Below are 14261 nucleotides of genomic sequence, written 5' to 3' on the forward strand. Positions count from 1 at the left end.
CATAAATCTGAACCCTGTAAAGATAGTTAAATAAAGTCACGAAGCCAAGGCAGCCAGCTCTCCAAAAATATAATCAAAAACCCAACCCAATTTCAAGCTGTGCCCCTTCTTTGCCAAATGTACACAGTGTGCATTAAGCTCAGCATGTCCTTTACAAAGAGCAGGAGCAGACGAAGAGAGCAGCCAGATGAATAACACTATTGCTGGTATAATTACACAATGTCACATATTGCAAAAGTATCATTTTAAAGATCCCTTATGAGGAAGCAGATAAACTCTAAAGTAGTTTTAAAAGGAATTGTTCACCTAAAAACGAACATTTTGTCATCATTTACTCACCCTAATGTTGTTCTGAACCATTACATTTCTCACTTTTCCAGTATTATAAAAGTGATCCATATGACTTGTGCCCTATGTTCCAAGCCTTTCAAAATCTTTGTGCCAGAACATATCGAAATTTAAAATTCCATTCACTGAAATGGATAGTTCACCCAAAAATAATATTTATTCTCACTCTAAAGTTGCTCCAAACCTGCATGAGTTTCTTTGCTCTGTTGAACACAAAAGACAATATGTTGAAGAATATCAGTAACCAATAATGGTCCACACTGACTTCCATAGTATGAAAAAAATAAAAAAATAATACTATGGAAGTCAATGGGGGCCATCAAACTTCTGGTTATCAACATTCTCCCAAAAAAAAAAAAAAAAAAATTGTGTTCAACAAAACAAAGAAATTCATACAGGTTTAGAACAACTTGAGGGTGAGTAAATGACGACAGAATTTTTATTTTTGGGTTAACTATCACCTTAAGACTTAAATGTTTCCCTCTTATAGTTGACACAAATCTATCGAAATGGCTTCAGACGACTGTCTGCACAAGTTATATGCACCGCTTTTATGGTACTTTTTGCGTAAATCCTCATTCATATTTACTGCACGGAAAATGATGTGATCGAACATTCTGCCATTTCAAGGAACAAAAACAATCTTTTGAGTTTTTAGGTGTATTTTAGGTGAACTACTCATTTAAAACTATTTTTTAAATCAATAATAAATACATGATGATACAGGATGAAAGACACAGCTACTGTCTAGCTGGCACCAAGGCACACACACATAACATGTCAAGTTAAACAACTAAAATGGTTTGGGAACACTGTCGGGAACATAAATGATGAACAGCTCTCTGGAAATGCACCAGTGAAAACTGGTTTGAGTGCAAAATGTGCCCAGTCTCAAATCAATCCAGTTCGCATTGCTTCCGGTTCGCTTTAAAAGAAAAGTGTCGGCAAACACTACCGGGAAGAAAAAGAAAAAGAGAGGATTTGTTTAAAAACGTTGCTCGTTGTCTAGTTCTCCAATTATTTAAAAACACCTAGACTTTGAATCCTGAGTTATTGCAATGTTTCATTGCAAATTAACTTATGTTGCATTTGACATTTGTATTCACACTATTTTTCCTTTAAAGAACAGAGAACAGATGACAGTATCTTTGATACTGCAAATGACAAACAATAATCATTAATTAAATATTTAATTTAATTTCACTATTTGAATCAAATTTAAGTCAATTCCTTTTTTTCTACTTTAAACATAATTTTTTTTGGCATTACCATTCTTTCGTTCGGAAGTTACAGTTTCTTTTCGGTACATATGAATGCTACAAAATCCTCTCTCTCCTTCCACATGGGCTGTTCCATGAGAGTCACAATCTCTTTCAAAATTTCCTCTTCGGTGCCTTTAAAACAGAACGCTCAGTCATAGTTATGGAAATATCCCAGAGATAACACGAATGAAGCATCCTTGAATGCGAGTCCTGCCGCAGGGAGCAGTCTGCGCCGAGGGATGAGTACAGTTGGGTTTGTCGTTCCTGTGTCATCTGCCCCCTTTCGTCTGTTTATTAATTTGTTTGTGTCCGGCGCACAACCAAGATTAGGGGGAAGTGGAGGCGGACGCATGGAACTTCACAAAAGCGATAGCCGCGAGCTCTTTGCAGAATTCCTCCAGAACAATAACCCCCTCGAGCAAAGTCACATGATCAACGCTGTAAGACAAAGATGAACCTCTTTATCACAGAAAAACAGATACACAGTAAAGAAACAAGTCTCTGATCAGGCTGCAAAATAGGGCTAGCCATTGCCACAAATTTCAAAATTCGATTTCGATTCACAAGCTTGCTATTTGATTCAGTATTTATTAATTTGGATATACACTCACCTAAAGGATTATTAGGAACACCATACTAATACTGTTTGACCCCCTTTCGCCTTCAGAACTGCCTTAATTCTATGTGGCATTGATTCAACAAGGTGCTGAAAGCATTCTTTAGAAATGTTGGCCCATATTGATAGGATAGCATCTTGCAGTTGATGGAGATTTGTGGGATGCACATCCAGGGCACGAAGCTCCCGTTCCACCACCTCCCAAAGATGCTCTATTGGGTTGAGATCTGGTGACTGTGGGGGCCATTTTAGTACAGTGAACTCATTGTCATGTTCAAGAAACCAATTTGAAATGATTCGAGCTTTGTGACATGGTGCATTATCCTGCTGGAAGTAGCCATCAGAGGATGGGTACATGGTGGCCATAAAGGGATGGACATGGTCAGAAACTATGCTCAGGTAGGCCGTGGCATTTAAACGATGCCCAATTGGCACTAAGGGGCCTAAAGTGTGCCAAGAAAACATCCCCCACACCATTACACCACCACCACCAGCCTGCACAGTGGTAACAAGGCATGATGGATCCATGTTCTCATTCTGTTTACGCCAAATTCTGACTCTACCATCTGAATGTCTCAACAGAAATCGAGACACATCAGACCAGGCAACATTTTTCCAGTCTTCTTCCTGTCCAATTTTGGTGAGCTCTTGCAAATTGTAGCCTCTTTTTCCTATTTGTAGTGGAGATGAGTGGTACCCGGTGGGGTCTTCTGCTGTTGTAGCCCATCCGCCTCAAGGTTGTGCGTGTTGTGGCTTCACAAATGCTTTGCTGCATACCTCGGTTGTAACGAGTGGTTATTTCAGTCAAAGCTGCTCTTCTATCAGCTTGAATCAGTCGGCCCATTCTCCTCTGACCTCTAGCATCAACAAGGCATTTTCGCCCACAGGACTGCCGTATACTGGATGTTTTTCCCTTTTCACACCATTCTTTGTAAACCCTAGAAATGGTTGTGCGTGAAAATCCCAGTAGCTGAGCAGATTGTGAAATACTCAGACCGGCCCGTCTGGCACCAACAACTATGCCACGCTCAAAATTGCTTAAATCACCTTTCTTTCCCATTCTGACATTCAGTTTGGAGTTCAGGAGACTGTCTTGACCAGGACCATACCCCTAAATGCATTGAAGCAACTGCCATATGATTGGTTGAATAGATAATTGCATTAATGAGAAATTGAACAGGTGTTCCTAATAATCCTTTAGGTGAGTGTATATCAGGTAAAGTACATGTAAATGTTCTCAAGGGGGGAAAAATCTCTCTGAACTGACCCTGGAGACACTGGAGGCAGGCTAAAAATAATGTTTTAGTGTTAATAAATGTTTAGTGTTCATGAATCAACTAAAAAAAGACCAAAAATATAGATTCTTGGGATTTAAGAATCGATATCAGTTCATCAAAATGAGAATTGATTAAAATCGAGAAATCAATATTTTTAACCCAGTGCTACGGGTCTGTAATGAATATATACGATATATATATATATTACAATTATTGGCAAAAGGAATGTTTGGAAATGTAAACTGATATTTCCTACTGACACACTACCGCAAAAGATATAAATAACTGGCTTGAAACCATTTTTTCTGGTTAAAATACTAACGTCCCTAAGAATTTGCACAGAACTGTATATACTGTATATAAATATTTATATATGCTGGATATAAATGGTACATTAAACATGATACAATCGATTTATAAATGGTCTACTTCAATGGTTTAACTTAAAAAAAATCACTTTCACTGTAGGGCCCGCTATGGCATTTTATGCATTCATGTTGGAAAATGTAATCTTTGCTCATGATTTTTGTGCAAATACAAATACATAAATAAATCAAAGCCTTACCTCATCCCCTCTGGCTCTAGTCCCAGCAGTCTCTTCCTCACCAGGAGGAGTTTAGGGGTGAACTCAGGGATGCGGTGAGTTCGCAACATCAGATCACCAACCACCTGATCAAACCATCAACACAAACAGTGGGTTAAACAGTCTTTGAGGTGTCTAAATATAATATATATATATATTAGGGGTGTGCAAAGCAGCCGGTATTTGTATCTGTATTTGTATTTGTTGAGGGGGGAAAAGTATTCGTATTTGTATTCGTATTCGAGTAAAATTCAAAATAGGCCTAAAAATCTAGCTTTCATAACGCATACACGCAAGGTCTCTCGCTCTCTCCCTCTCTCTTCCGTGCGCGCGCTACACGGTTTGGAGCACAGTATGTTCTCTCTCGCATGCGCGTTAGATTCCGGGAGATTTGAACTAATTTTAGGGAGCCGCTATCAATAGAGACTTGGGATGTCTGCGTACCATATAACTCCCACAAGTGCATACAATTCGACACAACTACACAAGCATTTTTTAACCTTTTTAACCGAACGTTAACATTACTCTGTCAACAGCCTATTGTCTAAATTACCGAGCTAACAGAGCTACGTAAACAGAGCGATCATGAGAGCATCCGACTGCAGACGTCAATAATGCAGCGTAATGGAATAATCTCCCGTTTAAACTCCGCTTCCCGAAAGTTATAAACTGCCTCCGGAACCCAGTTAAGGTACAAAAATCTATTCAACAAAAATAGTGATGCAGTTAAGTGTTTTTTCGCTCAGCCGAGCCCTCTCTGTTGCTGTGTGGAGCAGCCTGTGTCAGTCACCTCTTCCTGAACGTCACTCACGACTCACTCACTCTAACTCACTCATCTGTGCATGCACTGCGGTCTCGTGAGGAAACGCAGCTTTTTGATATAAAGTTTTTCTTGTTCCCGAATACAAATATTTTTTCAAGTATTTGTTCGAAATAACTATTCGTAAAAAACACGTTATTTGTACCTTTCCGAATACCGTATTCGGGTTCGGCTCCACCCCTAATATATATATATATATATATATATAGAGAGAGAGAGAGAGAGAGAGAGAGAACACTTATCCAGTCATTCAAACTATCCAACAAAAATGCCAGTCATTTAGCGCTACACTAAATGACACATACAGTCTAACAGACTTGGAGACTGCAGAGCTAGGATCATTTTGATTGTGTTTGAAATAGGGATTCAGTGTGGAGAACAGCAGATGTACCCTGACGATGACCGAGAAGAGAGACCTGCAGCCCGGCGCCAGGTTAATGTACGGGTCCAGCAGGAACTCATGAAGATGAGCATGAGGCAGCAGAGACAGCTTAGACAACACAGACGTCACCTGCAGGTTTACATCATACGGCTGGATGGAGACAGTGAAACAAAGAGAGACATCAGGAGGAAATCCATCATCCAAAGATAGTTTTAATAAAAATGCATAATTTTACAAATGTATTATCTATGTAAAGAAAGTGAATGAGCAATCTAAAAATGACAAAAACACCATTCAAGTGTTATAGAAGCACTATATTTGAAGTCTTCTGAAGCAATACGTTGAGAGCTATCACACATCAGTTCACATACCTGATCGAGGATTCGACCCATTCTGTCAAACAACACTTTGAGGAAGTGTCCTTCGAAAAAAGGACTGTCCAGATTACACTTCTCAAAGGGTTTTGGACTGCTACGCCAGTCCCACTTCTGACAAACTCCACAATAGTCCCGAAACTGTCAACATGCAACCAAATATGATGATAATCACTCCAATGGTTGTGTCAATGTTAGTATGTTGTACTGGATGCTCAAATAAACAGAGCAATTTTTATAGGGCCGTAGAGACTCAGTGTTACACATTTTATTCTATAATTTATTATTATAAATCGTATAATAATTGTAATGCACTTTTTGCCAATTTCACAATTTGGCAATTATTTTATTTATTTTAAAATAAACCTTATTTATATAGCACCTTTCAGACAAAGTTCTTTACACGAGCAAAAAATTACAATCAAATACTAATTGCAACATCCCATCCAATAAAAACAAATACATCAAACATAAGAGGAAATCAAATACAATAAAAGGAATCAAATACAACGCCTTTAAAATGTCAAATAAATCCCATAAATAAATAAAACAAAATATATACACAACTCAAAAAAATTAATAAATAAAGCCATGGAGTATATTGAATATTCACCGCATTTTGATCAATTTATTGTATTTCTTCCTTACCTGTCTGTGTGCATCTCTCAAGTAGGTGTCATAGCCTGTGCCCTCAACCTGATTGGATGATTTTGCCTCATCAGGCACCAAGCACAAGAAACTACAGGGGGAGAACGCAGAATTTGTATATGGGAAGTTAATATTTATCACAAAATTATGAATCTGGCATATCACAATAGAGGGTATCCTGCGGTACCTGTTAACTATTTTGTGAACCTCCGTCTTCCCATCAGGCTTTGCATGTTCTGTGCTTGGTGGCGGAGAGCAGCTTAACCAATCAGGGCTAGAGAGTCTGTTATCAGGTGAAAGATCTGAGAACAGCGGGTCTTCTTCCAGATCTCTGGGGAAACAATACAAATCAATGTAATTAGACTATTACATGTATACTACAGCTCTCAGAAATATCTGCTATGATCTCTGAAGATTTACAAGAGCTGACCCAAGAACAAAAAACAAGGAACTGTAGTATAAAGCATCACTACAGCTAGATTTTTAAAGGAACATGCAACAAATATGTAGAACTACTGTAGTGCAACACCACCATTATATAGTCCCATTTATTAGAATGAGTGATAATGGATTTAACTCTGGCACAATTTTTATTACTCAGACCCGTTACTTAAAATGCCTCATTAACGGATAGCGAGGCAAACACAAAGGCTTACGACCAATATTATGTGGTGGAATAATTGTTTATTCAGATTCTTCTTACGAATAAATGGAACTATTTATTGAACATTGTCTTGCTGTTGTCAGTGTTTTATAAGTTCAATAAGCAACATTCCTCTGCACTTTGTGATTCAGCACAATATCTGAATCAGTTTAATTGTATTAATGTGTGTCCATTTGTTTAACAAAGGAATGAAATGTTGTATGAGGCATTTATTTAAAGGTGGTGTGTGTAATTTGTCTGTTGTCAAACAGGTTTCCCCACTCTCATTGATCTCCAAACAGGCAGTGCTGTCCTAAATTCAATGCATTGGTTGTGAAAATGTTGCACTGCAAGCTAAAACAAACAGAGCAATTTTTTTTATTGCCACAGATACCGACCCAGTTTCACTTTTTCAGTGGAAGTCACCCTAAATTATAATCTTTTCTGCATATTAAGATTTTTTAACATAAAAAAAATCCACACTTTACCTTTAATTACTAATTAATTAGTATCATTACACAGCAACCAATCCAAACACATTTCAAAAATATTACTTTGGTTGACTTGCATTTAAGTTTTATTCATTCACAAATTGCAGTGCATTTATGATGTTGCATGTTCTAGAAGCATGCAGGCGCATTGATCAGAATGATCTGGAAGTTTAGCAGCAGTGGAGACAGCAGCTCTTACACGGCGTCATGTGGTTGGCCGTTCTCCATGTGCTCGCGCTCCTCTCGTTCCTCCGGCTGTTTGTTCTCCATGTAGTTGCGCTCTTCCAAGCAGCGCAGCACCAGGTTCTGCAGAATGTGCTGACATGGTTTCTGCAGCAGATGCTCAAAGAGCCGTAGAGTCATGATGCTTATCTAGAACCAGACACAGAACCAGAAATTCATGAATATAAACCTTAAGAATTGCTGCAGTAAATCTAGAATGCATTAACATCCCTTGACTGAGTACGACTTCTTATTTAATTTATAGTGCCGACACTCGTCTTTTATTCTAAATGTAGACCTCTATAATATATTTCTCATACTTTTTGAAAAAACATTTCCAAGACTTAGTATTTCCAGTTTCTTTGTAAGATTTTACAACTTTCCATGATTTTTGCAGTTCTGGAAATCACCATTTTAAAAATCCAAAGTGGTAGGAACATGATTTAGAATTAAAGAGGCGTTCTAACCATTCAATAAATAAAGGATGCACTGATATGAAAATGTTGGCAGATACTGATAACCGATAATTCTTTATATTTGAAAGCCGATAACCGATATATTGGCCGATAAATCTAAATCCAAATTTTTATAGAATTTTTGAGAGCTAATTACAAAAACAAAAGTCTCACTACTAAAAGCCATGTCCCAAGCACACAATTATAATGTTCTCATTATCATTTTATATAGTCTATATGACAGCATATTAACTGTATTTTCCTTTTTTGAAGTGATTCCAATCATATTTCAAGCAGTTCAAAACCATCAAGGCGAACAGTGCGCATCTGAAGAGTCTCAGCTGAAGGAAATAATCCATTGTTTATTGGCTTTAATATATTTATTTTAGGGATGCACAATATATCTGCCACCATATCGGTATCGGCTGGTATAATGTTCATTTATAATTTTTTCGTTATTGGCCTAATAAGAAAATTTGGCCGATAACGAAAAAATTATAAATGAACATATACCGGCCGATACCGACAAGGTGGCCGATATATTGTGCATCCCTAAAATAAATAAAAGACAGTATATTGTATATTCAATACATACATATTTTGTATGTTAATGTTTGACCCTGCCTTTAGGAGCTCACAAAACCTTTAGATCATCTGGTCAAAGAAGGATAAAATGCATCGATTAATGCAGTCATGGTAGCCAGGGTTACCTCATCTGACAAGTGGTCACAATGTTCTATGAGTCTGTGTCTCAGGGGATGCTGGGTAATGCCAGCAAGTGTCTCTGGCCCAGTTCCCTCTCCCAACAGGAAGTAAATGGTCTCCTGAAGTAGGGCTTCTGACGTCACCTGTCTGATGATCCTGTTTAACAGGGCTGTGGAAGTCAGAATTCCAACCTCTGAGCTGGAATGCGACAAAAATGAAAAGAACGAGAAAGCGTGAGAAAGAAAACTCATATTTTCTGTTCAATTCGTAGCTTTGGGGTGTAGGTGCAATTTCAAAGTCTGTGAGACTGGCAAACCCGAGATAGCTTACATACGTACGTTTGCATCAGCTGAGGCTCCATTACAGTAACAAAGAACCGCTCTCTCACGGTCCGGGCCAGAACTGCAGCAGCCGTCTAAAGTTACAGAGAAGCAACACACAAATATTTGACCAAACACACACTTCAATATGTGATTTGATATATCTGATATGGATAAAAATGTTTATTTATGTATTTTCTTGCCATTTGTAGACAGATTTTAAGCATGATTCAGTATTTACCCATCTTGTGGTTTTTGATTAAATTGTCTTTACCTTCTGAGCCTCTTTGATGAGCTGATCACAATAGTCCAGCCATGACAGGAAGGAAATAAGGGCACGTTTGCCCACAAAAGCAGCAGCATCCTCCTTTAGATTATACACATCCAGCCTACAAATACACACACTCTCAATAAACATTCAAAACAGTTTATTTAAATTAAATGTATAAAAATATAGAAAATAAACATTTTGTATTTAGTTAAAATATTATGTATAATATTATATTGTACATGGAATCCAATTGTAATAGTAGTAGTAGTGTAGAAAGTTTAGAAACCAGTGAAAACATTTTGATTAGATATTATTTAATACCTAAACTGAGTTACGAGGTTTATGACCAGCGAATGTCGGACATACGTGTTTTGTTCATCATTAGAACGGCAAGTCATGGTCTGAGGTAGTCATCTGAGGTAGTAAGTGCATTGCATTCAATTTACAGAATATGAAGTTTACTGTAGCTATGTGGGCGCTCAGTTTATATATGACAACAACAACATTTATAAATGTAAAAAATTTCCTTTTGCAAGTGTTAGCAATATAATATAGGTACTGGATTAGATAGTCATGTACCCCCAGTTTACGGACTCCACAGTTTCAATATCTAGAGGGTCCATGGACTGGGGAAGGGCCCGGTAGAACTGTGCCAGCCGGTCCGTGAGGAGTTGACTGAGCTCAGTGTTCTCTGTGAGGCATTGGGCTGCAGCTGCCTCAGGCAAACTGACTATCAGCATGAGACCTTCACATGCCTTCACCACAATACGCCCATCCTGAGAAAGAGAAAAGATCCGTTAACATGCATACAATCAAATTCATCAGGATGGAGAGTTTAGAGTCAGAGAGACACACTTACTGGACTCTTAGTGAGGTTAAGCAGGGAACTGACTAGGTTGTAGTTGTCGTTGTTTGGCAGTGTAGTGTGGACTGAGGACGGACTTGCTTCCCCTGGGCTTGTGGCTTGACCTGCTGCACCTTCCTGTGCGGATGTGACCAGACTGGGATTTTGGTTTTTATTCTGTCCTGTATCTGGAGAAGATGGATCTTTCACTAAATCAGCTCCACCACCTTTAGCAGCATCCAACTTTTTATTCTTTTTCTGCAGAAACACATGGAGAAATTTAAATGTTAGATATAGCCATGTGTGTCGGAAGCGTGTCTTAATATATGCTGCCTACACAGACGGAGCCCATCTTGAAAACTACACACATCCCACAACACTCACTTCCAGGAAGAAGTTGACGAGATATGGGTCCTGCTTAAGTTTGGCACAGACGGTACACAGAAACTGGATCTCTTCGTTCTCTGTAGGAGCAGCTAGAACCTCCCCGCAAAGGCGGACCAGTTTCTGAGGATACATCATGATGGTCAGTTAAAGATTGAAGGGATTTTTCTATGTTTAAAGTGTGAAGACAGTAATTCTTATCACCTGTACAGGTCTGTGCACGTTGATGTGAGGCAGGAGTGGTTGCCGAATTCGCCCCAACAGTTTGGTGTAGAAACTCAAAACCTGCTGTTTCATTCCAGGAGGGCACTAAGGAAGAGCACACAGGAGGAAGAAAAGACAAAAAGAAAACCCTTGCTTTACTGGTACTTTGATCAAGATCAAATAATCAAAGGTATTAAAATAATAATCGTTTAACTTACACTACCGTTCAAAAGTTTGGGGGCTTTTTTAATGTTTGATGAAAGTTTCTTACGCTCATTAAGACTGCATTTATTTGGTCAAAAAACAGTACAATTGTGAAATAGTAATACTATTTAAATTAAATTTAATGTTTTATTCCTGTAATTTATTACTGTGATGCAAAGTTGAATTTTCAGCATCATTACTCCAGTCTTCAGTGTCACATGATCCTTCAGAAATCATTCTAATATGATGATTTGCTGCTCAAGAAACATTTCTTATTATTAATGTTGAAAACAGTTGCGCTGCTTAATAATTTTGTGAAAACGACGATTTTTTTTCAGGATTCTTAGATAATTAGAAAAATCAAAAGAACATTAAATTGGAAATATTAATCTTTTGAAACATAATCTTTTGAATAATTGAATGCATCCTTGTTGAATAAAAGGAATAATAACTTACTTTCTTTCAAAAGAAAAAAAAAGTGAATCAACCCAAACTTTTGAACGGTAGTGCGTGCCAAAACATTAATCATTATATATACAGTCTCTCTTACTAAACATGACTCACAGTAAATGAGCAGGTCTCTACTGGCCACATACTTTTTACTCTTTGCTTTCTTCCCAAATCTAGTGAACTGGCTACATAGGCAGCAAAATTAGGCATTATAGGCAGTTCTAAAAGTTAGACATAATTATGCTAATGAGAAACTCTCCTGAAACAAACTGTTGAGTGTGTGAGCATTACAAATCTGTCACTGAGATTTAATTTGACTTAAGATGCTGCCTAAGAAAGTTTTGAAACAGAGCCTTATTCTAAACATAAAAACATTCAGATAACATTCCTAATATTTAGTCATACTTCGATTATGCAATTGACAGAAACCAGTGAAAAGCACTACTTGTAACTAAAACACTGACATCTGCTTTGCCTAGTGTGTAGAGCGTCTCCAGGATCTTGTGGTGGAGAAGATACTCCATACAGGGTCCCGTCTCTCCGGACTCTCTCTCCCTCTCCTCCTGGGTCAGGATATCCAGCATCTGCTCCAGATGGGAGGGAATGTTGGTGTCTGTCACTGGGGCTTTGTCATCTACAAAACAATGAACAGAAGATGACGTATGGTTATTTGGTAATAAAGCACAACAAGCGAGATTGACTATCACTGCAGGTGATCTCTTACCTGAGGTTTCTATGTAATAATGTGTGATAGCCTTCCAATGATAGACAAAGTCCTCTTGCAATGGCAGTGAGGGTGCAAGCTGAAAAATAAAACAAACTATCATAAAAATAAAATGCCTAGTTCTTCTTACTATATGATTATGCACTTTACAGCAACATAATGCATGCATATAACGCATTACACCATTACAATCCAAAAGTATTTGGACACTTAAGTTAAAAATAAAAATCATCTGTCCTCTGCAAACAAAGAAAGAAAATGCATGTGTAACTGTATAATGGATATGTGCATTAGCTCTTAAGGTGACAGCACCCTAATAAACCTGTTGTAGTCATTGACTGAATAACTTAAGTAGCTTTACTAAGGATTAATCTATATTTATTGTGTACACTATACAATAAGACTATGCAGACAGTGTTATTTTACATTTGATTATTCAATTTTTTGTTGTTGTAGTAAGTAAGCTATTCCTTATCTGAATATCACCATTAGTACACCTTCCTGAAAAACTTAAAACATGGTTAAACACTTATTCTTGCATTGCTTTGCTGACTGTTTACTTGTCTTGTGTAATTATTTTGAGGACCTTTTTCTTACATTAGATAACCTAGTATACATTTTTGCTGAAGAATTAATAATTGTGACACTTCACCTAAATGAGACGTTGATCATATTGCCTACCAAAAATTGTTAAATAGTTGAGATTTCAATATTGACCAAAAAGAATCGTGATTATATATTGTTTAAAACTTATGTAAAAAACAAACAAATTGCATGTAAACAGGGTTTGTGCTATCCTATTTTAAAATAACTGCTAATTCAATTGCCATTTTGTCATTATTTTAATTTTATATTTTAATGTATTGAATGACATTCAAAAAAAAATTGTGAATGTGAATTAAGTGTTTAAATGCTTTTTATGTATGTACATTACAATGGAATGCATGCATGCATGTAAGTTAAATATGGCTGTAAACAAAACGGCTGTCACTATGACACGCGTACGCAATCAAAACTAATGTACGACTGTCTTAATATTATTTTATTACACACACACACACACACACGCATTTAGATACTACCATGTAAAAATGTTAAGACAATCGTAGATTAGTTTTGATTCGTACGCGTGTCCTAGTAACAGCCGTTTTGTTTACATCCTGCAAATGAGCCGCTAGCATGCTAACAGGCTATCACGGATACACCTACTGTAACGTTACATGTCACATTATACAAGCAATATCTCTCCTAAAATGTGATAACTATTACTTTACATTGATTAAAATCCCGAGAGGCTCGCGTACATGAAGACCTTTAACCGAACAATCCACGAATTGCGCAAGATTTAGCACAGCTGCTAAAATACACAGCAAACAAACAAAGGCTTAAAATGTCCAGACCAACATTGAACACCCAATAAACCACAATCGAGCGGACGCACACCCTGAAACACGCATGGGGAGATTGTTAAAACCGTTTCAGAAGTTTTGTCTGTCATGTGTTATTTACTACATAAGCTGTTAGCTGTTAGCTAGCAGGCCTTCAGCACATCAACACTGACCGACTCTCACTTTCCCATTTCTCATTTCCCTAGTCAAGCAGTCATTTAAATGTGGTCAGATAGTTTTAGAAGCTCTCACCGCCTCGACGGCGTGCTGCAGGATGGAGGTAAATTTGGAGAACATGTTGTTTTTGGACAGGAGGAATTTTCTGGAGATCTCCTCTCTCTTCCCTCCTTTGCTATTCCTTCTGCGGTGATCCAGTTTGAACACTTACACTAAAACACACTGGACTACATATATACCGAAAACGCGATAGTGTGTGTTTACATGTCAACACACACTGTAACGTAGGTGAAGAAAATCAAGCACAGCTGCACTGAGAGAATAATGAAGGTTTGTCTTTTTAAGGCCACGGTGGCACTTTCATTGCGCTCGAAGAAACACAGAATCTGAGATCACTGGTCTCACTCTCTTCTGCTAACGCACATCAGACGCCGGCAAAACTGAAATACTGAAATTAAGAAAAAAGAAA

At 37.7% G+C, this 14261-nt stretch overlaps 1 protein-coding gene across 1 annotated transcript; it reads right to left on the minus strand.

Moving 5' to 3' along the window:
* Nucleotides 1–1011: 1011 nt before the first annotated feature.
* fhip2a (FHF complex subunit HOOK interacting protein 2) lies at nt 1012–14172 on the minus strand. The gene is made up of 17 exons (XM_056248270.1): nt 13868–14172; nt 12228–12306; nt 11968–12137; nt 10850–10954; nt 10646–10768; nt 10277–10519; nt 9997–10193; nt 9421–9535; nt 9165–9241; nt 8832–9024; nt 7644–7816; nt 6498–6641; nt 6311–6401; nt 5660–5803; nt 5298–5438; nt 4069–4172; nt 1012–2048 (listed from the first exon to the last, which is right to left on the minus strand). The coding sequence occupies exons 1-17, from the start codon at nt 13910–13912 to the stop codon at nt 1937–1939; spliced, it is 2256 nt and encodes a 751-aa protein (XP_056104245.1). The 5' UTR covers nt 13913–14172; the 3' UTR covers nt 1012–1936.
* Between the last annotated feature and the right edge of the window lie 89 nt (nt 14173–14261).

Source organism: Rhinichthys klamathensis, unplaced genomic scaffold (assembly GCF_029890125.1).
Source record: "Rhinichthys klamathensis goyatoka isolate OS25496 unplaced genomic scaffold, OSU_Roscu_1.1 h1tg000053l_1, whole genome shotgun sequence".
Lineage (NCBI taxonomy): Eukaryota > Metazoa > Chordata > Actinopteri > Cypriniformes > Leuciscidae > Rhinichthys > Rhinichthys klamathensis.